General features: G+C 39.6%; 1 protein-coding gene and 1 non-coding gene across 10 annotated transcripts in view; one reads left to right on the top strand and one right to left on the bottom strand.

Moving 5' to 3' along the window:
• Gigyf2 (GRB10 interacting GYF protein 2) overlaps positions 1-23,145 on the bottom strand; it is a 138,991-nt gene that overhangs the window by 6,950 nt on the left and 108,896 nt on the right. For 7 of the 9 annotated variants that reach the window (XM_075951862.1, XM_075951865.1, XM_075951863.1 and 4 more), the window contains 7 exons: positions 21,814-21,972; positions 13,925-14,161; positions 10,013-10,135; positions 7,699-7,932; positions 7,374-7,579; positions 6,141-6,295; positions 4,479-4,678 (listed from right to left, as the gene is read on the bottom strand). In XM_075951862.1, the coding sequence (XP_075807977.1) occupies positions 4,479-4,678; positions 6,141-6,295; positions 7,374-7,579; positions 7,699-7,932; positions 10,013-10,135; positions 13,925-14,161; positions 21,814-21,972 (1,314 nt within the window). The remainder of the gene's footprint in view (positions 1-4,478; positions 4,679-6,140; positions 6,296-7,373; positions 7,580-7,698; positions 7,933-10,012; positions 10,136-13,924; positions 14,162-21,813; positions 21,973-23,145) is intronic. The other 2 variants (XR_012908194.1, XR_012908193.1) reach the window with 1 other exon arrangement.
• On the top strand, positions 16,245-16,355 carry LOC142837238 (U6 spliceosomal RNA). Its single transcript, XR_012908228.1, has one exon. It is a non-coding gene; the product is annotated as a U6 spliceosomal RNA (small nuclear RNA).

Raw genomic sequence — 23,145 nt, forward strand, 5'->3', positions numbered from 1 at the left:
CATTGGACAGGTCAGCCAGACAGAAAATTATCAGAGAAATAAGGGAACTAACAGATGTTATGACTCAAATGGACATCTATAGAACATTCCATCCAAACATAAAAGAATATACCTTTTCTTAGCACCTCATGGAACCTTCTCAAAAACTGAACACATACTAGATAACAAAGCAAACTTCCACAGATTAAAAAAAAATGGAATAACTTATCAGATCACCATGGTTTAAAACTAGAAGTCAACAGCAATATTAATTCCAGAAAGCCCACAAACACATGGAAATTAAACAATGCTCACCTGAATCATCAATGGGTCAAGGAAGAAATAAAGGGAGAAATTAAAGACTTCCTAAAATTCAATGAATATGCTGCACAACATACCCAAATTTATGGGACACAATAAAAGCAGTGTTAAGAGGAAAATTCATAGCACTAAATGCCTACATAAAGAAGCTGGAAAAATCCCACACTAGTGAGTTAACAGAACACCTGAAAGTTCTAGACAAAAAGAAGCAAACTCAATCAGAAGGACTAGTATAGGCAGGAAATAATCAACTTGAGAGCTGAAATCAACAAAATAGAAACAAAGAAAACGATACAAAGAATCAATGAGACAAAGAGTTGGTTCTTTGAGACAAAAAAAAAAAAAATCAACAAAATAGACAAACCTTTATCCAAACTAAGCAAAAGGCAGAGAGAGAATATCCAAATTAACAAAATCAGAAATAAAAAAGGGGACATAACAACATACATGGAGGAAATCCAGAAAATCATTGGGTCGTATTTTGAAAACCTATACTCCACAAAATTGGAAAACTGAAAGGAAATGGACATTATATGGATAAGTATCACTTACCAAAATTAAATCAAGACCAGATAAACAAATTAAATAGACCTATAACTGCTAAAGAAATGGAAACAGCCATCAAAAGTCATCCAACCAAAAAAAAGTCCAGGATCAGATTGTTTTAGCACAGAAAACTACAAGATTTTCAAAGAACTAATACCAATACTCCTCAAATTGTTCTATACAACAGAAACAGAAGGAACATTGCCACTCTTTTTATGAGGTTACGATTACCCTGATACCCAAATCACACAAAGACATTACTAAGAAAGAGAATTACAGACCAATCTCACTCATGAACACTGATGCAAAAATACTCAATAAAATACTGGCAAACCAAATCCAAGAACACATCAGAAACATCATCCGCCATAATCAAGTTGGCTTCTTCCCAGAGATGCAGGGATGGTTCAACAACTGTCAAAGCAATCCACCATATAAACACCACAAAAAAACCCCGGAACACATGATCACCTCATTAGATGCTAAAAAAGTCTTTGACAAAATACAACATCCCTTCATGATAAAGGTCTTGGAGAGAGCAGGGATACAAGGAACATACCTAAACATAATAAAGGCTAGACACAGCAAGCCAACAGCCAACATCAAACTAAATGGAGAGAAACTCAAAGCGATCCCACTGAAATCAGGAACAAGACAAGGTTGTCCACTCTCTCCATATCTATTCAATATAGTTCTTGAAGTTCTAGCTAGAGCAATTAAGACAACAAAAGGAGATCAAGAAGATACAAATTGGAAAAGAAGTCAAACTCTTACTATTTGCTGATGATATAATTTATATAAGCGACCCCAAAAATTCTACCAAGAAACTTCTACAACTCATAAACACCTTCAGTAATGTAGCAGGCTACAAGATTAACTTAAAAAAAAAATCAGTATCTCTCCTTTACATAGATAAGTGGGCTGAGAAAGAAATAAAAAAAAAAAATCACCTTTCACAATAGCCACAAGTAGCATAAAGTATCTCAGAGTAACTCTAACCAAACAAGTGGAAGACCTGTATAACAAGAACTTTAAATCTTTGAAGAAAGAAACTGAAGACACCAGAAAATGGAAAGATCTCCCATGCTCTTGGGTAGGTAGAATTAACATAATAAAAATCTGACCAAAAACAATCTACAGATTCAAATGCAATGCCCAGCAAAATCCTTCACAGACCTCAAAAGAACAGTACTCCACTGTTTTTCATATGGAAAAGCAAAAAACCCAGGATAACCACCTGAGTCTGATTCCTGGCAGTTACATCAGGCAGTTTACAACTGCCTATAACTCCAGCATGCCTATAACTTCATGCTTGCTTTGAAATGCATTGATGTGCATATACTCACTGATATACAAGTATACATAATTTAAAGTTATTTTAAAAATAAATCTTAAGGGAAAAAAAAAGCCTACACTGGTACTGGCAATATAGAAATGGAGAGAGGGCCATTGAACTACTGTTCTCATTTACAAAAGTCCACTTGATGCCTGGCATCTCTACAAAGTTCCTCGTGGAACTTCGGCTTTAACTCCAACTATACCAGAATGGCTGTCCTAAATTTTCTAGCAGACATAGTGTCTGTGTCATCCATTAAGAAAAGGAATACACAGCATCTGATTTCAACAAGCCTCAACACTATGACAATACATGCAACTGACTGATTCACAGCAGAAAGTATCTTTGTTCTCTAGTATACAAGTCAGAAGACAAGCTGAGAACCAGCTGGCAGTTCACCATCAAAGGTTGAAGTCATACACGTTATTCACACTGGCAATCCCAGAAGGGATTTATTACCAAAAATACTGCCCCCATATTTCTGCCAACTGGTTAGAGTATAAAACAGTACACTAATCCTTTGTTTTTTAACCATTGTCTTTATTAGAGAAACTTCTTTCAGAAGCCAGCTCAAAGATCAGGTGGTAGCAATGAAGGGAGAAGTGCAGAAAGCATTGTGAAAGAACATGCCTAGGGTCCGTGAGCACATACGATATGGGGGCATTTCCTTGCTGTTTTAGCCCATAGAGGAGACCATCCCATTTTTCCTGCACCACTTCATACCATGTGTTCCTGCAATGCCCTGACACATCTGTTCTACTATGCTGTGGTACAGACACCAGCCATTTCCTCTTAATTTATCTGTGTGCTCTACACAATTAGATCTCAAATGCTTTGTGCTACAACGTATCTTCTACATCTCCAGAAGTGATGTGTAATAGTTATCATCTCTAGTAGAATATGAGTATTTTCAAGCCTCTTTATGGACCCTGTCAACCCATCTTTCAGAAAATGTAAACTATCAAACCCTCAAAGACCTCACTTCTGTAAATTTCAACGAATTGTTGTTTGCTTTATTTATTTATTTTGGTTAAGTGGTCATTCTGGACACACATATGCTCAGTTAGGCAAAAGAATATTTTTTTAAAAAAACTGTTTGTTTGTTTGTTTGTTTGTTTTGTATGCAATATTCAGTCTGTGTGTGTGCCTGAAGGCCAGACGAGGGCACCAGACCTCATTACAGATGGTTGTGAACCACCATGTGGTTGCTGGGAATTGAACTCAGGACCTTTGGAAGAGCAGGCAATGCTCTTAATCGCTGAGCTATCTCTCCAGCCCGGCAAAAGAATCTTTAGCACCCAAGAGATACACTTTCCGCTAAAGAGGGACAAGGGATTATCCACCTTCCTACTTCCTACAGTTCATACCCTGTAGGCAGGTGTTTTTTCCAGTTAGTCATCTAGCACAATGTTTTCACATCTTTTTCTTCTTGTGAGTGATTTCACTGTTACGACCTCTGAGTCCAGCGCTTAGGGGCCATCAGTAGATGCTCCTGAGCACAGGAAAACTGTACTACATCTTAGGAAGAAGATGTGCAGGTGAGTTTTGTACTAGTGACAATGACAGCTGCACTGGAGAGGATCAATGTTAATGAATCAACATATAAAAAATGCCTCTAAACAAAATCTTAAGACAAAATTATGTGCTGATTAGATACTATAAATTTTCTAGTCACTCAAACTATAGAACAGTGGCTCTCAACCTGTGGGTCATGACCCCTTGGAGGGGTAGTCAAATGACTCTTTCACAGGGGTCACATATCAGATATTTACATTACAATTCATAACATAAGCAAAATTACAGTTGTGAAGTAGTAACAAACATAGTTTTACGGTTGGGGTCACCACAACCTGAGGAACTGTAATAAAAGGTTGCAGAATACTGTTATAGAAAAGAACTGAAACAAGAAACAGAAGGCAACTGAATCTTCACACCCCCATCAACAGCATGTGAAATACCTGTCATGCCACATATGCAATAACATTGCGAGACACAGGAGATGCCAAGTTTTCAAAATATATCAAATTTATGGGTCATGTTGGGATCTGCAGTGTGAATAAAATGTATATATGAATCAGGAAAACAGCCTAAGGTACCCTAAACACACTTTCTGCTATTTGCTATTGGGACATTTACAGACATTTACTTTGAAAAGATGAAGGCCATACAAATTTTGAAAAGTTTTGGTAACTAAATGAATGCATAAAAATGAAACATTCCATTTAATTCCTCTGGCTACTCAACATTCACAGGCATTCCTGCTCACATGCACTGCACATACTGTGTTGCTTTATACCTGCTGCTGCTGCTGTTGCTGCTGCTGTTGCTGCTGCTGTTGCTGCTGACGCTGTTGGTTGGCTTTCTGTTTGGCACGGCGCTCAAGGAACTGCTTGGCAAACTCCTTGGCTTCAGAAGTATCTCCTAAATAGGCCCTGATATAGTCGTGGACTTCATAAGGAGATTCAACTTCTTTCAAGAAAGAAACAAATGTGGGAACTGCAATACAAGAGGGGAGAGGATGTAAAACAGTAACAATGAAATAAAAACATATACAAAGAACAAGCACCAAGTTTTAATATATCAGCACACCAACACAGGCAATGAAAGGAGAGTGAAAGCTATGCAGCTTCTGTGGTAGATACCTGCACCTGCCTAATATAGATGAAAGAGCCTCATCACAGTGCTGAATTACCCAAAACAGCAGTGTCAAACAAGACACATCGACACATGCCGAACGTCACTAATTTATGTCAGTGGAAACTAGATGTTACAATGACTGACAGGTATTTGCCTAAGACTAAAGTAATTTGGAAAATTCATTCCTTTTTCCTTTAATTCAATTTACTAAGTGCTATGATGGACACCAGTTATACCATGGCAGTTATTGGAAGCTGTATCTTCTGGAACTTGTAATTAATTAGGGTATTATGTGTTTTAGAAAGCACCTACTGGAAAATGCAAATTGTGTGGTTTCAGGAAAAAAAAAAAAAAAGCACAAACACCAGAGTTAGACAGGCATGGGTTTAAAATTCAATTCTGAAGTTTGCTGGCTGTGTGACCTTGATGAGTTACTTAACCATTCTGAGCCTCTGTTTCCTAATTTATAAAATGGGGATAATATCACCTACCTTGTAAAGGTATCTTCAAAATTTACTGCAAAAAAGGAATAACTGGGTTAACACTATGTTAGCCCAGCTAGTGCCTAGCACATGGTAGGTACTTAATGGATGGCAGCCATCACTACTATGAAAATCTGTTTCCTCTCAAGGCCTTCAGACTCTTAGCTAATGTTATAATGCTGCAAGGGAGCCTGTTAATTCTTGACTGTTAAGTGTTAAAGATTGCAGGCTTTAGGCCAGTTATCACCTTGGACTATCAGCTAAGACAATCCCTTCTATAGCATGATCAACAGTCACTATTGGAAATTCACTTTCATCTAAGGAGCTAGCTCTCTGTAAATGGCTTGTTACAATCATGCTTTTCTTGAAATTGTGCTGAAACCTTTATCTCTGCACAGTCGCAGCCCATACAAAGCAAGTCTATTTACTCTATCATAATTTCCATCACCTCCCAAAGCAGGAAGGAAAATGTCATATGGCTTTGGTACTCTACTGGCCTAGTAGACCTTGGTCCTGACTATGACATTTAACTTTCTCTTAGACATGATAATGCAGCTGGGAAATGTTTCCCATGAAAAGGGTAATGGGAAACTACGACTTCCTTTGTCCTGTACATCCTTAAGGCAGCCTGAGCTAGCATTTAATTTTTAGAACTGCTCATAATCTATTTGAGCATAGTTTTACAAGACTTTTTTTTCATAAGTAATATTACGGGAGTCAATTTTTTAATGGAAGGACTTGGCCCCCGGGGACTTCATGGCTTACTGTTCCAACCTGTTAACCTCTTTTAGGTCCTGCTCTGTCAATCCACATGCTGGGATTCCCTCCCCAATTCTTACCATCCAAGTTATTTGCCGTATTAAGGGCATGAAGCATCTGTTCACACCACTGGGTAAATCCATCTTGGGCTTTATTTACTCCCTGAAAGAGCTTCAGCAACTTTTCTTCTTCTTCTACTTTCTTATTCTGCCGGTTAGACACACCTACAGATTTACTAAAGCAAAACAATAGGGCGATATTATATTCCCAGAAACTGTTACTATGTGATTATACTACAATACCATAAATACTGTGGAGGTAACACTGGATAGCTGTCCAGTAAGCCAATTCTTAGTTCTATACAAGAAAAAAGATATTCAAATTCAAATATTTTGATTGGACACTTCCTTAGTAACTATCCTCAGCTAATAATCTAGTTTATAAGGCTACTATTTTGAAAAAATAATGAAATTCTTCCTACATGTTCTTTAGGTAAGTTGTTCAATTTACTAAGCCTCAGTTTCCTCATATGCAAAATGGTGCCAATACTTCTTTGGATTATAATAAAGAATGAAGACAATCTCACAAAGGTCTGGAACATAACAGTGCCTGGCAAAGCAGCTCAATAAACTAATGTGTTTACTTTCTTTAGGTCTTCAATCAGAAAGAATCTGACAATACTACCATTTATTAAGTACTTACTATACGCCAGGCACTTTACTATTTCATGTGTATTTCGTTGCTTCTTACAACTATACTCATAAAGTTATTATCTTCATTTTACCGATGAGGGAACTGAGGCCCAAAAGAGGTTCTCTCTTGCCCAAGGTCACACAGCTAATAAGTGGAAGTGCTGGGATCTGAGTTCATGAATATAACAACAAACCCATGCTCATTCAACAACACTGGCTATCGAGGAAAGAAAGATGAAGATGAAATAGAATTTGTTAATAGTAATTTTAAGGCCATTACAGAAGCATTTTCAGAATGTCCATTCTAATATAAATATAGTTGAAAAATACAAATTAACAAAAACCTCTAAGTTACCTAGAGAAAACACTAGAGAAATATTAACATAAAATATTCTGTTATTATTATTATCAGGCTGTTATCATGTAGGAGAAAGGGGTTACATGCTCAGGAGTAGAGTAAGCCCAAGGAACAATCAAGTGTGTTTCACTGGGTAGAGAGCAGTCACCACAATTATGACTTACATGCTGTAAATGAAACTGTAAATAAACACTATATCTAACATCCCTTCCACTGCCCTCAACTCCTACCAAGTACACAGGTATAATCATTACGAGCCCTACCTGAGACTGGCGTTGTTTTTATTTTTATTTGTTGAATTTCTGGGTCCCACCTCTTTGACTGCATCATCCCAAAATCCCATGTTGGAGTTTTTAGTGTCTGCATTACTCCAGATACTACTGACTAGATCAGATGCCCACTGGTTAGGAGGACCCGTGTTTATAGAGCCCCATACAGAATTCCCAATGCTGGTGTGCAGGTTGGAATGCTGTCAAAAGACAAAAGAAAGAAAGAATTTAGTTAACACCATTTAAAAAGTAGTTTGAAAAGCTTGACAAGATAAGCAAAAAGCAGTGCCCAGGGCTGCACTTCATAACAGGAACCCACTGTGCTGTTCCGGGCTCTGTTTGTTTGCTGGTGCTGCTGTTGCTGCTGTTGCTGCTGTTGTTGCTGCTGCTGCTGCTGCTGCATCTGCCTGGCCTCTTCCTGCTGGATCTCCAGAAGAGACTTGGTGGTACCTGCAGGTTTGCTGACATTCCCCCAACCTGAGAGTTTCTGCTGCTGCTGCTGCTGTTGCTGCTGCTGGAGAGCCTTCATCAATTCCCTCTGCTGACGCCTTTGCTGTTGAATAAGGACAGCAAACTCAGGATTGGTTTTTACATCAGTTACAAGCAACAGGACACTACAGAATACTAATACACAACAGCTAAACAAATCAAGAGTTGCTTAATACTGAGCATGTCCAAAATGAATGGGTTATAGAGTCCCAGGCAGGGTGCTCCAGGAAAGGCAAAACAAGTAACATTATCTTTGGTTTCTGTGTGTGACAAATAAACAAGAACAGCAATCTCATGCTCTGTAAGGAATAGGGAGAATAAAAGGTTCCAAGAACATGAATCAAATAATCACAGAGTGAGATACTAACTTTTGGAAGTGGGGTTGGGGGGCTGTGGCTAGGGTGTAGGTGAGCAACAGAATATCTTCTTAGCATGCACAGGGAGCCTACAGGAACTCTAAGTCTTGTTCACATTAACTTTTCACTCAATAGAGACCAAAATCATTACAATTTCTAGCCTTGAAAACAATCTACTCTGAGACATCTATTTGTTGATAACCTTTTGGAGAAAGGTAACCCCAGAAGTAAAGTTTAATCCTTTCTTTTGTGTTTACATTAAAGGGAAATGCTTTAATCTACTGGATGATGTCCACTATTTAGAATATATGCATATTCCATATATATATAATTATAGATCTATGACAGCTAGTACACACACTGCGTGCGCACACAAACACGCCGACAACTCCCATCTCTCTCAGTGTACCAGCAGCTGCCTAGTTCAGTGAATGGTACAATCCAGATCCAAACATGACAGCTTCCATTCCCCCGACACTAGCTACATAAAGCCTGTTCTTCAGGATGGCTACACTACCTCATGTGTCTAAAGGCCTTTGCAGGACACACTACCATTCTATCCCTAGCCACCCTCAACTCCCATATCCTCTCCTCTTTCGTTCCTGCTAGCAATTCTCTTTCTCTGACACTTCTCACTCTCTAAAGTACCATATATATAGTTTACTTAATTTTTATGGCCCATCTCTCCTAAGCTAGAAGGCAAGTTCACAATAGCAGAGCATTTCATCAGTTTTATACTTGGCTGTACTCCCCGACTATAAATGAGTAAATACGTGTTGATAAATGAATGAACAAGACAACTAACAGCAGGCCTTGAATTAATTACCTTCTATCAAAAATTTATCCTCTCCAAATTCCCTCTATTCTGTGCCCTTCCTATCCTATAATGATAGAGTTAAAAGTAGAGATACTATTTTTGTCATATTAAAAGTTTTTTTGAGATAGTCAGAAGACCCAATATCCTTTAAAGAAAAATGTGCCCTGCATTCAGAACAACAAATTCACAAGTGGATGTGTGATGGTTAATGTTAACTGTCAACCTGACATGACCTAGTACCAAAGTGACAATTGATCTCTGGGATGTGGAAGATTATCTTGATTACACAAATCAGGTAAGAAGATGCGCCCTCTGTTGGCAGCACCACTCCCTAACTAGGATCCTGGGCTGGACAAAGGACTGAAGGAACTGAGCCTTAGCATGTGCTCAATCCCACCTCCTGACTGTAGACGCAATGTTCCTTCTACCTTGACTTTCCTTTTTCCCTTAAGTTGTTTCTGTCAAGTGTAGTTTAACATGAGAACAGAATAAAAGAATTAAGACAGGGTGAGCAAAATTACCCATAATTCTCAACAAATTATGTATTTTTAGTAATAGTTTTCATTATTCTTTGAGAATGCCATACATACATATAATGTACTTTGGTAATATCTACCTCCCTCCACCCATGCCAACACAACCTCATCTCTTTCTTTTTTTAAAAACAACCCACTGAGTTTATTAGTTCTGTATACACAGGTATAAGGCTAGCTACTTTTATTTATGAATTAAATAAAAGTTGAAAAGCTAGAGTAAAAAGTTCTAGGAAACAATTATGTCACCCAACTTTAATGTTATACCTATTAAATCCATTTATACCAAAGGGTCAAATCGCAAGCTGCAGGTTTTAGTAACAATGAGTCAAATTCAGGTACATAGCAATTCTTACAGTACCCATCACCAGGAGTCATTAGCCCAGAGTGCACACTAAGCTGCCTGGAATACTGAACTAGGCTGCCTTTACTGTTTACCTCTTCTCGAAGCTGTCGTTCTCGTTCTTCTTCCAGCTTCTGGATTTCAGCCAATGACAGTGTGGCTTGGGACTGACATGGTGTTGTGTTAGACTGCTGACCCCATGTTGAAGAAGAGGGGAGCTAAAAACAACACACATGACAGAGCATCAGCAAACAAGGAAGAAGGACAGCATTTATGGTCAGAGCCTCTATTTTTCCTCACCTTAACAAAATTCAATTGAACTGGGCGGTGGTGGCACACACTTTAAATCCCAGCACTTTAAATCCAGCACTTGGGAGGCTGAGGCAGGCAGATCTCTGTGAGTTCAAGGTCAGCCTGGTTCATAAGAGCTAGTTCCAGGACGGCTAGGACTGTTAACACAGAGAAAACCTGTCTTGAAAAACCAAACCAAACAAACAAAAAACCAAAATTCACTTAAAAATTCCTTTTCCACAATAATCTCTCAATTGGCTTGCTTCTTTTGTTCATTTCTCCCAACTTATGTTTATTTTAAAACAACTAAAAAATACACACATGTATTAATGCTTGCTCTCCCATTTGGGTGGTAATTTGTTACACTGAGCATCGACACAACTAGTAATACAGAATCAAAATCATAAGGAGTAACAAAGAGTGACTAAATAAAGTTTAAAATGTTTTTTAATCCACTGAGCATTGGTGGCACACACCTTTAACACCAGCACTCAGGAGGCAGAGGTAGGTGGATCTCTCTGAGTTCAAGACCAACTTGGTCTACAGTGTTCTAGGACAGCCAAGGTTACACCATGTCTCGAAAAAAACAAAACCAAAACATGACTTTTAATGGATAAAGACCATAAAGACATGATATAAGGACCTAGTGAGTGAATTTAAAGCCCAGGATTTCTAAGCTGAGTTAGATAGCGAATAAAGGGGCCAAGCAGTTTTCATTCCGAATCTTATGAAGAAGAGCACCTGCTAACAACCAGGCTACAATGCAGTCCTGGCCCTAGTCATGAAAATTAAGTTGGCTTGGAGCAAAAAACAAACAAAACCCAACAATCCACTTTATATATCCTTTACATTAATGAGCAAAATAGAATATAAACACGTGGTCCTGAAAACCTGAATTTTCAAAGTCTGGTTTTCTAAAGAGAATTCTTTGTTCTTCTCTGTAAATTAAATTATACTTTCAAACTATTTTAAAGGTATCTGGATTAACTTTACATGGCTCTGCTACCAACTCTTGGTTGGCTCAACAAAAGTCTCGGCTTCTTTTTTAAAAATTAATTAATTAGAAAAATCTTTTCTCATTTTACATGCCAAATCCAATTCCCACTCCCTCCTGCTTCCTCTACCTTCCTTCCCCTCCCCACCCCCATCCACTCCTTGGAGAGGGTAACACTTCCCCCCATGGGGAATCAACAAAGTCTAGCACATTGCTTTGAGGCAGGACAGAGGCCCTCCCCAATATATCTAGATAGGTTGAGCAAGGTATCCCTCCAAAGAGAATGGGTTCCAAAAAGTCAGAATGAGCAGTAGGGATAAATCCTGGAAGACCCAGCTTCTTTTTCAGTAAAATGTAGGTTATCAATATCTAAGCTTTGTGAGAAAACATTCTGAAGTGATATGACACACGGAAAACTGTTGGTATGATACCTAAGAAAGGAAGTACTCAATAATTAATGGTATTGCCAGTAACTCCTCCTTCCCAACTAAACAGGCTTCAATTAGGACATCTGTCTCTTGTCTGACTGTAGCCTGCTAACCTACAGTTTGTTTCCTTCATGTTCATCCCCCATTTAGCTCTCCTGCAAACCTGAGAGTGTTATTCCATGTTCTGCATACCTTTAAGTTCTAATCCTTTGCTAGAGTATATACAGCTATGACATTAGGGGCCCTGTCCATATTTATCTCATTCCTCATTCTGGACATGCTTTTTTTTAAGGATTTGTTTATTATGTATACAGTGTTCTACCAGATCTCATTATGGATGGCTGTGAGCCACAATGTGGTTGCTGGGAATTGAACTCAGGACCTCTAGATGAGCAGCTAGTCCTTTTAGCTGCTGAGCCATCTCTCCAGCCCTGGAATAGCTTTTAAATTTACTTTTTAAAGATTTATTTTAGGAGGCTGAAAAGATGGTTCAGCAGTTAAGAGCATTGGGAGTTCTTCTAGAGGACCTGGGTTCAATTCCTAGCACCCACATGGCAGCTCGCAACTGTCTCTAACTCCTGTTCCAAGGAATTCAACAGCCTCACACAGAAATACAAGCAGGTAAAACACCAATGTACATAAAATTAAAAAATTATTTCAATATTTATTTTAAAATTATGTATATGTGTGTATGTTGTGTGCATGTTAGTACAGGCATTAGCAGAGCCAGAAAAAGGCATAGGAGCCTCTGGAGCTAGAATTGATAGGTGTTTGGGAGCCATGTAATGTGGTCAATGGGAATCCTCTGGAAAAGTAGCTAGCAAGCACTCTTAACCACCAAGTAATTTCTCCAGCTTTCAAGATTTCACTTAGAGATTCAGGAGTGTCTCCAACCTTCAAGCCTTGCTCACTGTAATGCTTCTCTCATAGACCTTATTCGGCAAACAGTTCAACTTGAAAACCCTTTCTATCCCTAAAAAGACTGTTTGGAAACTGACTTATCTCAGCAAGTGGCCTGGAGGGATGGTGACTCATATTTTACCAGTCCCTTGAAGAGTTTATTTAAACACAAGCTTGCTGGGTTCCACTCATAATCTGCATGTCTTACAAGATCCAGCTGACATCACTGAGAAATACTGCCTTATTAATGCCACCTCCTCTTCTCTGCTCACATCACTGAATTCCAAGTCCCCCTACACATCTTTATCCTCTGAGTTCCTTGAAGACAAGGGAGACTAAACTTAATTCCAGACTCAACATGAAGTTTGCAGAGCATACCTACCAAGCTGCTCTCAACCTTTCCATCCATACTTGATTCCATGAGCAATACTTATCCCCTGCTCTGCCATACCCAGCTTCTTCTACCTACGACTTTCAGATCTGGGCAATCAACAAATTCGGTCTTGCCAACTGTATCAAGGCAGTTCTTTCCCACTGGTCCTTCCTATTCACCCTCAACATTACCATGCCATCCCTCCCTTTTTAAAGCAGACTCTTACTATTAATTTTCAACCTCAAAAAGTTATTTTAAGTCTTCCACCCCCTTATACTTCTTGTGAAGCCCTAGCTGGCCTAGAACTTGCTATGTAAACCACGATGACCTGTAACTTAAAGAGGTCTGCCTGTCTCTGTCACTGGAGTTCTGGGATTAAAGGTTTGTGCCACCATCCTTGGCCTGTCTTTAAGCAATTTTTAATAAGACCCCAAAGGCAACTGTGTTTGAGTGCTGTGTTGTGGGTCCCACTCAAAAACCAGGATGCTGTCATGCCTGCTGCCCCTCCCAGGCTGCAGAGCACTTTCTTTTCTTTGATTTTCCTGTCAGTAGTGCTGAAATGGTAAAGAGGAGGCACTTCAACTGTCAAGGAACCCCACAAAAAAAAAAAAGAAGGAAGAAGGAGGAAGGAGGAAGGAGGAAGGAGGAAGGAGGAGAAGAAGAAGAGGAGGAGGAGGAGGAGGAGGAGGAGGAGGAGGAGGAGGAGGAGGAGGAGGAGGAGGAGGAGGAGGAGGAGGAGGAGGAGAAGAAGAAGAAGAAGAAGAAGAAGAAGAAGAAGAAGAAGAAGAAGAAGAAGAAGAAGAAGAAGAAGAAGAAGAAGAAGAAGAAGAAGAAGAAGAAGAAGAAGAAGACTGGCTCGTGTTGTGCTCTGCCACTGCTTGTTCCATCTTTATCACATGTGTGTGCCTTTCAATTAAACAATTAACAACATACACAGACACACATACATTGTTGATGAACCAAATAGCCAACATAATATTTAACATAAGTGGCTCCACTCCTCTTGGGTCTAGGATTATACCTTCATCTGTGCAAGCTGCTGCTGCTGCTGCTGTTGCTGCAGCCTTCTAAGGGCTTCTTGCTGCTGCTGCCTCTGGCGCATCAGCTCCTTCTGCCGCTGCAGCTCTAGCTCCTTCCGTTTTCGTTCCTCTTCCTCATGCCTAAGTCTGGCTGCTTCCTCTTCCATGCGCAGGCGGTTCTCCTCCAGTCGGCGCTGTGCTTCCTCCTCTTCTCGGGCCCATTTGGCAGCCTCCTCTTCCTTTCCAGAAGGAAAAATTAAAGAGGAAAACAAAAATTTTTTTAATTAATTGTAGGGAGGATAAAACATTGCTTTTAAAGGCTTCCATCATGAGTTATACAGAAAAGATAAAGCAAAAACCCTGCTTTGGATGACATTAGTGAAAAGCAAGTTTTACAGGGGTCGCAAAGGCCTAGTGTGCTCAAGGATCCAACTCTAACAGATTATTATAGAACTGTCACCAGGTCTATGGTGAAAATGCTGACCTCAAAAGTAGTTTACCACCTGCTGTGACAAAATCTCCTAGAAATGCCATTTCAGTACTACAGGTTGAGCAAGTTTTCCAGGGTTCTTCACAAGAAGTCATAAGGCCTGGCAAGAACAATAGTTTTAACAAGACTCAGCCAGGCCTGAAACCAGAGTGACTCCTCAAAAATCACTAACTTCCACTATATGACCCAGACGCCCTAGGGTCTTTTCAAAACATCTCTCCGTAATTAATTCCTTCCTGTCTACACTTTCCCCCCTTACCTGCATTCATTTTCTTTCAGCTCACTATGTCCTCTGGTTCACTTGCCTCAGTGCTCAGCATGCCCTCACCTTTGCAGAGTTGGTTTGCTATGCCTGCAATGCTCTATCTTGTCCAGATAACACACTGTCCCAAGCTAAGATTGGTTGTGAACCTCTGGGAGGTGGCTTTCCTCTCTATCCTTTCTTTCAGAGACTCCTCGTTCATACTAACACCCTCTCCCTGCCTCCGTCCAGGACATTTTCCTAAGCCTGCTACAAATAAAACCTGTTTCAACCTAACAGGGACACAGACATCTTTCTTGCAAATAACACTGCCTGCCACCTCAGATACTTAAAAATGAGACATTTTACTTTAAAGCTTCCTAGTTACATTTGGACAATCATGATTTAGTCCAAGGAGACATCTGCTTGGAGAATTCTATGAGACACCCTTTCTCAACAAAAATAATAATATAGAGAAAAGTCACTCCTTTATTGGACAGAGGTTGTACAAGACTATCATACCCAAAAGTCATAACCTGAGATAAAGAACCTAAAAGCAGAAATTAACCCACCAAGAGCTCATATAGAAGAGTATGCAAATGATCTGAATCCCACCAGCATTGCTGAGTTAGTGCCAAATGCCCAGTGGACTTAGAGTCAGATCTCCTTGACATAGGAGGCTATACTGTTTGAACCCATTTAAGTGTTTGTACTCTAAAGTAGACTAACTTGTAGTGCACGCCTTTAATCCCAGCACTGAGGCAGAGGCAGTAGGTGGATCTCTGTGAGTTCAAGGCCAGCCTGGCCTAGAAGAGCTAGTTCCAGGGCAGCTAGGACAATTACACAGAGAAACCCCATCTTGAAAAAAACAAATACAAACAAACAAAAAAAGTATACTATCTCTGCCATTTCTTTATTTCATCACCTACAGATTCGGTGAGCTGCTAAAGACCAAAGCATTTCCTAAAGTCTTCTATGAACATTTGCTGGGTATGGTGGCACACACCTGCAACGCAACACTTGGGAGGCTTGAGTCAAATAGATTTCAAGTTCCAGGCCAGACTAGGCTACACAGTGACAGACATCTTGCCTCAAAACCTCACCCCCTAACCCTGAAAAAGAAATGAATGAATGAATGAATGAATGAATGAATGAATGAATGAATGAATGGTTTGTGCTGCATTTTAGAAATGGCAGGGTTAACCAGCACCAAGCACTAATACACAAGCTGGTTTTTTTTTCCTAATACAATTTTAGCTTCTAAAAGAGTTTTAATTTCGAACCAGCACTGTTTCAGCCAAGTGATCAAGGCTGAACAGTTATAAACCATGTTAATATATTACCCTTGATACAATGTAATAAAAACACCTCTCTGGGTTTGGGGTTATAGCTCAGTGGTAGAAGATTTGCTTAGCATTCTCAAGGTCCTAGGTTCAATCACCAGCACTGAAGAAAACAACACAACACTTTGCCTCTGTGACCTTTCTATCCAACACCTAAAACCTCAGTCTGTTTATGAAAAAACTTCAAGCGAATTCAGTAAAGGGATATCCTTTAAGGCTGAAAAGTATTTCTTAAAATCATCAAGGTCATGCTCGCTTCGGCAGCACACGTACTAGAACTGGAACGAAACAAAGAAGGAAGATCAGCAGTGCCCCTGCGCTAGGTTGGCACGCAAATTCGTGACACATTCCTTATGTTTAGGCTCAAGTGTCCTAGGTGGACATGTTTGTTATGCTGTAAATTTTATTTGGTTTGTACTCAATTCAATTTCAAAATTGATAAAATGTGTTTAGCTTTAGACTATAAAAAAAAAATCAAGGTCATCAAAAACAAAGGCAGGGATGGAGGGCGTGGATGTTTGATGGTGGCACAATGTTTAGCAAGACTGAGCTAGGTTCAATACTCAAAAGCACATTACACAATTACCAGAACGGCAAAATATGCAAAAAAAAAAAAAAAAAGAAAAGTGCACTAAGGCCGGGCGGTGGTGGCGCACGCCTTTAATCCCAGCACTCCGGAGGCAGAGGCAGGCGGATCTCTGTGAGTTCAAGCCCAGCCTGGTCTACAAGAGCTAGTTCCAGGACAAGCTCCAAAACCATAGAGAAACCCTGTCTCGAAAAATTAAAAAAAAAAAAAGTGCACTAAATGGCACTCATGTGGTAGTGGCAAACAACAGCTATCTAAATGGAAGGGGGAAAATCATACCTAGTACCAATTCCAGTCCAATTCCAGGGGCTAGTGAGGTCATGGACCTTAGAAAAGAATCTACTACCACCACTTTGCCAAACCAGCACAATTTCTTACTACAAACTTTAAATCTTCTCCTTATACCCACAGATAAGTGTAGCTACCCTTGCTCATTACAGAAACCTTGCCTTACAGAAAATGGAGACCGCCGGGCGATGGTGGCGCACGCCTTTAATCCCAGCACTCGGGAGGCAGAGGCAGGCGGATCTCTGTGAGTTCGAGACCAGCCTGGTCTACAAGAGCTAGTTCCAGGACAGGCTCCAAAACCATAGAGAAACCCTGTCTCGAAAAAACCAAAAAAAAAAAAAAAAAAAAAAAAAAAGAAAATGGAGACCATCCCAGGAAGCCACACCTGGACACAAAGCAGAGATCAATAGACCATGGTAAATCCAGATCCAATAGACAGAGTTGCAGCACAGCTCTCGCATCTATGGTTCAGAGAACATCTATGAAGATGGGGCTACAAGACTGTAAGAGCAGAATACTAAGAAATATGCTGTAAAACAGTTTCTCCTAAAAATGTCTACAAAAACAAGATGGGAAGAATGGCGATAATGAGAAAATTTCAAGAGGTCCCAACCCTGGAAAAAGAACTATAGGCAATTAATGATTGCTGGGAGAGGAAAACTAGCCTGTCCCAGGAATGAGCCTCCTCATTGGTTGTCCAATGCAAAGTAGTTAGCCTTGAAATCACATATATAAACAACAATACCAGATTCAGCAAGTTGTGTTATACATACATACATGTTTGTGCATACATGTACATACATACTTGTATGCATGTGGGAGGCATGGAAGAGGTTCAAAGGAGGGTACCTGGGAGGGGCTGGAAAGAGGAAAGGTAAGAGGAAAAGTGATATAATTCTATTTTAATTTAAAACATATTTCAAAAGAATTAAGTATGAAAAACTGTCACAGCCAAGGACATAGGAAGCATGACAGCTAAATGTAATGTGATTAGTAAGAATGTAATCCTGTAGCTCAAAAGGATGCTTAGAAAACTTTCAGACAATCGGAATAAACAATGGAGTTTTGATAACTGGCCTTATAACTGTTAACTAATGTACCATACTAATGTGAAATATTAATAGCAGAGGAAACTATATGCAGAACATATATGGGTACTTTCTATTTTCCCAAGTTATCTGAAAATCTAAAATTATTCTAAAAATAAAATCTTAAATATCAGAATGCAATGCTTTGGAGGTTTGGCTTCCCCCAGTGGTAGAATACCATGACTGCACCAAAGTCTGTAATTTAAAAGCATTAAATAAAATTTAAGAAATCAAAAACAAACAAACACAAAACCAATCCAAACCAATTAATAATACAACAATAATAATAAAAGTAACAAACTGAACACCAAAGTGAAACAAATCTATCAGTGGTCAGAGAAAGCATTTATTTGCCTAGCACACCAGTGCTCCGGATTTAATCCCCAGCACTGCAAAACAAATAACCAAACATAGTATTTGCAAATTTGCAATTTTTCTCCTGAAGACACTATCTGAATTCACAGAGTCTAAGTATCATGAGATGGTTAAAGTGTGATTTCTGGGACAGCGTGTGGATACACATTTAGAAGGCAGATGTGCAAAGAGGGATGACGGAAGGAACCACGTAAGAGATGAGCCCTCAAAGATGCTGACCCAACCTGCACGAGGTAGTGCTAAGGGACTGAACCAAAATGGAACAGCTGGAAGAACTTAAAAGTGTTCAATTGCTCTACGACAGGCTAGTACTAAGAAGACAGCTTTAACAATTGTCTTCAACAAGGTAAATGCCTACCAAAACAAAGCCTTCCAAGATGGCAAGAATTCATAAGCTTTATAATCACAATGTTTATTATATGTTTTCTCAAAAACCAAAAGGGCTAGGTGAGATGCATGAGGACCTGAGGGCAATCTGGCTCAACATCTGTAATCCCACTTATCAACAGAGCTCCTTTGCTAATCTGGGTATTTTAGGACGTGTCTCCTTTCACCCTCAGTGTTCCAGTGTGTTTTTCATATACATTCCATTAAGGGGAGCTGAACCTCCCCACTAAACTTACAAACAAGGTCTTAGGATAGAACAATAGTAGATTTGTATGCAACTAGTAACAGAATTTAAAACACAAGGGGAAAAGGACAGAACTAAAGAGAGATGAATAAATAAAATCTTAGAATGCCTCTCTTAGCAGTGACAAAACTGGACATAAAGAAATGAAAATACCGAATGTATTAATCACCTTGATATTATATGCAGGATTATACTTAATTGCTGAGGAGTAGATAGCTTGAAAATACACATGTTATGTTCACCAAGACACATCATCATGGAGAACTTAGAGGCCATGTTCTCTGAACATAAGGAAAAGTTTAAAAACTCCAGGAAGCCAAGATGTCTCGGCACCTGTGATTTAAAGTTGATAGCCTGAGCTTGATCCCTGGAAACCATGAAGGAACGAGAGCTAGTTCCTAAGGGAGCTGTCCTCTGACCTCCATTGTTTGTTTGGTGGTACACATGGTGCTTGCATTCACATCATACTCCAAAAATTCATACTACATTACAGAAGCAGAAGGTAGAAAAGGACAATGTGGGAAGTGGGGTAGAATGAACTCTAGAAAATGGGATAGTAGGACACAGATACAAAGGGGGAAAGCGAGAAAAAAAACTTAACTAGGGAGGGACTTAAAGGGGAAGGACTTAACTAGGGTAGGGGAAGGGAGGACAATACAGAAGGAGAAGGAGGGAAGAACATGTTTGAAAAAGCCACAAGGAAACAATAGATTAGACAGATAATAAACAGGTAGGGTGACAGACAGACAAGCAGTGGAATTATCCAACACAATCTAACAAAAACCCAAGTTCCAGGCAAGAAACATTTCCTTCAAATTGTTAATCAGGAGACCACAAGAGACCCCCTAAAGTAATACAGGCTACTACCATCATTGTTGGCTGCCTTCTGAAGGTGAGACCCTGTTGCTAAAGACATGACACACTCTTGATTATAGAAATAAGAGATCAATCTAGAAGCCTCCTCCCTAATGACTAAGCTCTCATAGTACCAGAAGGTGCCACACAGACTGCCAGAGGAAAAAAGTAATCAACAATCCTACCCAGCTGTAAAATATGTAAATTACAAAAATGGCAAGCTGAGAAAGATACTCCCAATAGTGCAACAATGGCACTTATATTCTGGGAGTAACCAACAGATGTCTAACTGGACTTAAGGCTGCTCAATAATAGAGACCTCATACCTGGTACTGTAAGCCTAGTGAAGAACCTATGGTCGGAATGGTCAAACCCTACTACTGGGAGAACCTACTACTGCCATTTTCCTAAACCATTATAGCTTCCAACTATATCCTTAGACACAGATAGGTACAGTTCTCACCCTTTGTCAAAGCAATTTCTTTTCGCAGCAGAGAATTACTGACTGTGAGACATGCCCAGTTTCAAAAGGGTTATCTACAACACAACTCCTGCAACTAAGGTTCAGTTCAGGGAACATCACGGAGGATCATAAGCATCAAAAAAATCAGGACAGGGCTGGAGAGATGGCTCAGTGGTTAAGAGCATTGCCTGCTCTTCCAAAGGTCCTGAGTTCAATTCTCAGCAACCACATGGTGGCTCACAACCATCTGTAATGATGTATGGTGCCCTCTTCTGGCCTGCAGACATACAGACAGAATATTGTATACACAATAAATAAATAAATAAAGAAAGAAAGAAAGAAAGAAAGAAAGAAAGAAAGAAAGAAAGAAAGAAAGAAAGAAAGAAAGTCTTTGAAAAAAAATCAGGGCAGCTACTGTGAGATAATGTCTTAAAGACATGGCACAGACGCTGTACCCATCAACAGTATGGTTGACTGAATTAGACTTGAAACGATCACATCAGTCAATATAACAACATAAAGAAAAATCTCAACACAGTCTCACCTCTATATGAAGAGCTATAGGCACGCAATGGCTCTCAAGGGAGGGAGAATCCATTTTATCCAGGGACAAGCCCCCAATAGGTTTCCCAATCCTAAGTGGTCAGTCCTAAACAAATATATCTATAAGCAACAGGGGACTCTGGAGGGTGTGTTTGTGTGTGTATATATATATACAAATAGTTATAGAACAAGAGGTCATGAATTCAAGAAGGAAGAATAGGGAAAAGAAGGAGTTGGAAGGAGGACAGACAGAGGTGGAAATAATGTAAACAGAGTATACTCATTCTTGAAATTCTAAACAGAGTATACTCATTCTTGAAATTCTCAAAAACATTATAAAGATACTATTAAGAACAAAGGATATAGTCAAACCACAGTCTAAAGGAGCATACAGGTAAAAACATTTATTTAACAAAGAATATATTTTCAGAATATAAAGATAACACATCTAAGAGAACTAAAACTTTAAATTGGTGGGGAAAACCTAAACATTACTAAATCAAAACCTGAGTGTTTTAATCACGCCACCAAAAAAGCATATAGAAAATAGAAAGGCCCAAAATCCATGCTATTATGGATTTTATTTTTTAATGGTGGTGCATACTTTTAATTTCAGCACTTAGAAAGCAGAGGGGGGCAGAGCTCTGTGAGATTGGAGGTAATGTAATCTACATATGTAGTGAGCTCCAGAACACAGAAAGCTACACAGTAAGATCCATCCCCATCTCAAAAATAAGAATAAATTTTTAAAACCCCACACCTTTTGCACTTTTACCAAAGAGATGAAGAAAATGAGAAAGATTGATTTCTGTTTCCCTCAGAACAAGTGTTCATTTGAAGAGGTAAAGAATACAGACTAAAGTAACAAGTCTCAGAACACTCAGGTTTCTTTTGGTAACTGTGAGCAAGCTGAGAAACCTCAGAAGAGCTGCTTCCTACTACAAACTCCTGGCTTCAAAACCAATCAGCACAGTAAGTATCTTGTCACCTGCTTGCGTAGCAGTTCTTCCTGCTTCCTTCTTTCTTCTTCTTCTCTCCTCCTCTCCTCCAGCCTTCTAAGCGCTTCTTCCTGCTGCTGCCTTTCCTCCTCTTCTCGCTGCCGCCTTAGTGCAATCTCTTGCTCCCGCTGGCGCCGCAGAGCCTCCTCCTAAAGAAAACAACAGGGTGGATAGAATGTGTGTGAAGCTCTAGCTTGCCAGTATTCAAAGAGGAACAGGTAATGAGCTACTTAAGTCTCTGTAGGTATAGAACAAGATCTGGAGTGAAAAGTACCATGTAAGTTGAGAAGGCAGGTATATATGATAAAAAACAAGCCAGGCAGTGGTGGTGCATATCTCTAATCCCAGCACTCAGGAGGGAGAGGCAAGCAGACCTCTGAGTTCAAGGCCAGCCTGGACAACAGAATGAGTTTCAGGACAGTCAGGGCTATACAGAGAAACCCTGTTGGGGTGGAGAAGAGTGGCAGATAAAAACAAAAGCAAACAAACAACAATAGCAACAACAAAAAACATAATGAAGCTGGACATGGTGGTGCAGGATTTGAATCCCAGCACTCAAGATACAGAGGCAGGAAGACCTCTATAACTCTAAGGCCAGTCTAATCTACATGGCGAGATGCTGTCTTCAAAAGAAATAAAATGAACAAAAAGCCAACTATTTAAAATATTAGTACACTGCAAAACAGTAAGAAGTCTACCCTGGCTTGGATAACGACACATATTTACTGCTAACCCTAGACAGAATATTGGAACGCAGGTGCTACTTTCTCTGTTGGTACTTTTTAGCCCTTATTTTTTAATCACCTAAAAACAAAAAGGATAAAGAGGTTAAATCTACATATACATCAAAACCTAGTGAAGAAAAGTCATGAGAACATCTTCTGAAGGATAACAGTTCCACCAATAAGTACAACGTAGAATCATGTAGAGAAGGAACGCTAAGTGCTGCAGAATTAAATGCCTATCTTTTTTAACCCACCCTCAACCCCACCCGAGACAGGATTTCTCTATGTAGACCAGGCCGGCCTTACACTCAGAGATCTAGCTCCCTCTGCCTCCCAAGCTGGGTTTAAAGGCTTAAGCCACTATTGCCTGGCTTCTTTCTTGAATCTTTAAAAAATTTCATACATATGACCCCACGTCTCATTCTCTCTCAAATTCATAGCCTCTTATCTTTAAAAGATTTATTTATTTTTATGTGTATGGGTGTTTTACCTGAATGTATACCTGCCTTGTGTACCACATGAGTGCCTGATAGCCTTAGGAGGCAAAACAGAACACCGAATGCTCTGGAATAGTGGTTCTCAACCTATGGGTTGAAA

The sequence above is a fragment of the Microtus pennsylvanicus genome, chromosome 17 (genome assembly GCF_037038515.1).
Source record: "Microtus pennsylvanicus isolate mMicPen1 chromosome 17, mMicPen1.hap1, whole genome shotgun sequence".
NCBI classification, from domain to species: domain Eukaryota; kingdom Metazoa; phylum Chordata; class Mammalia; order Rodentia; family Cricetidae; genus Microtus; species Microtus pennsylvanicus.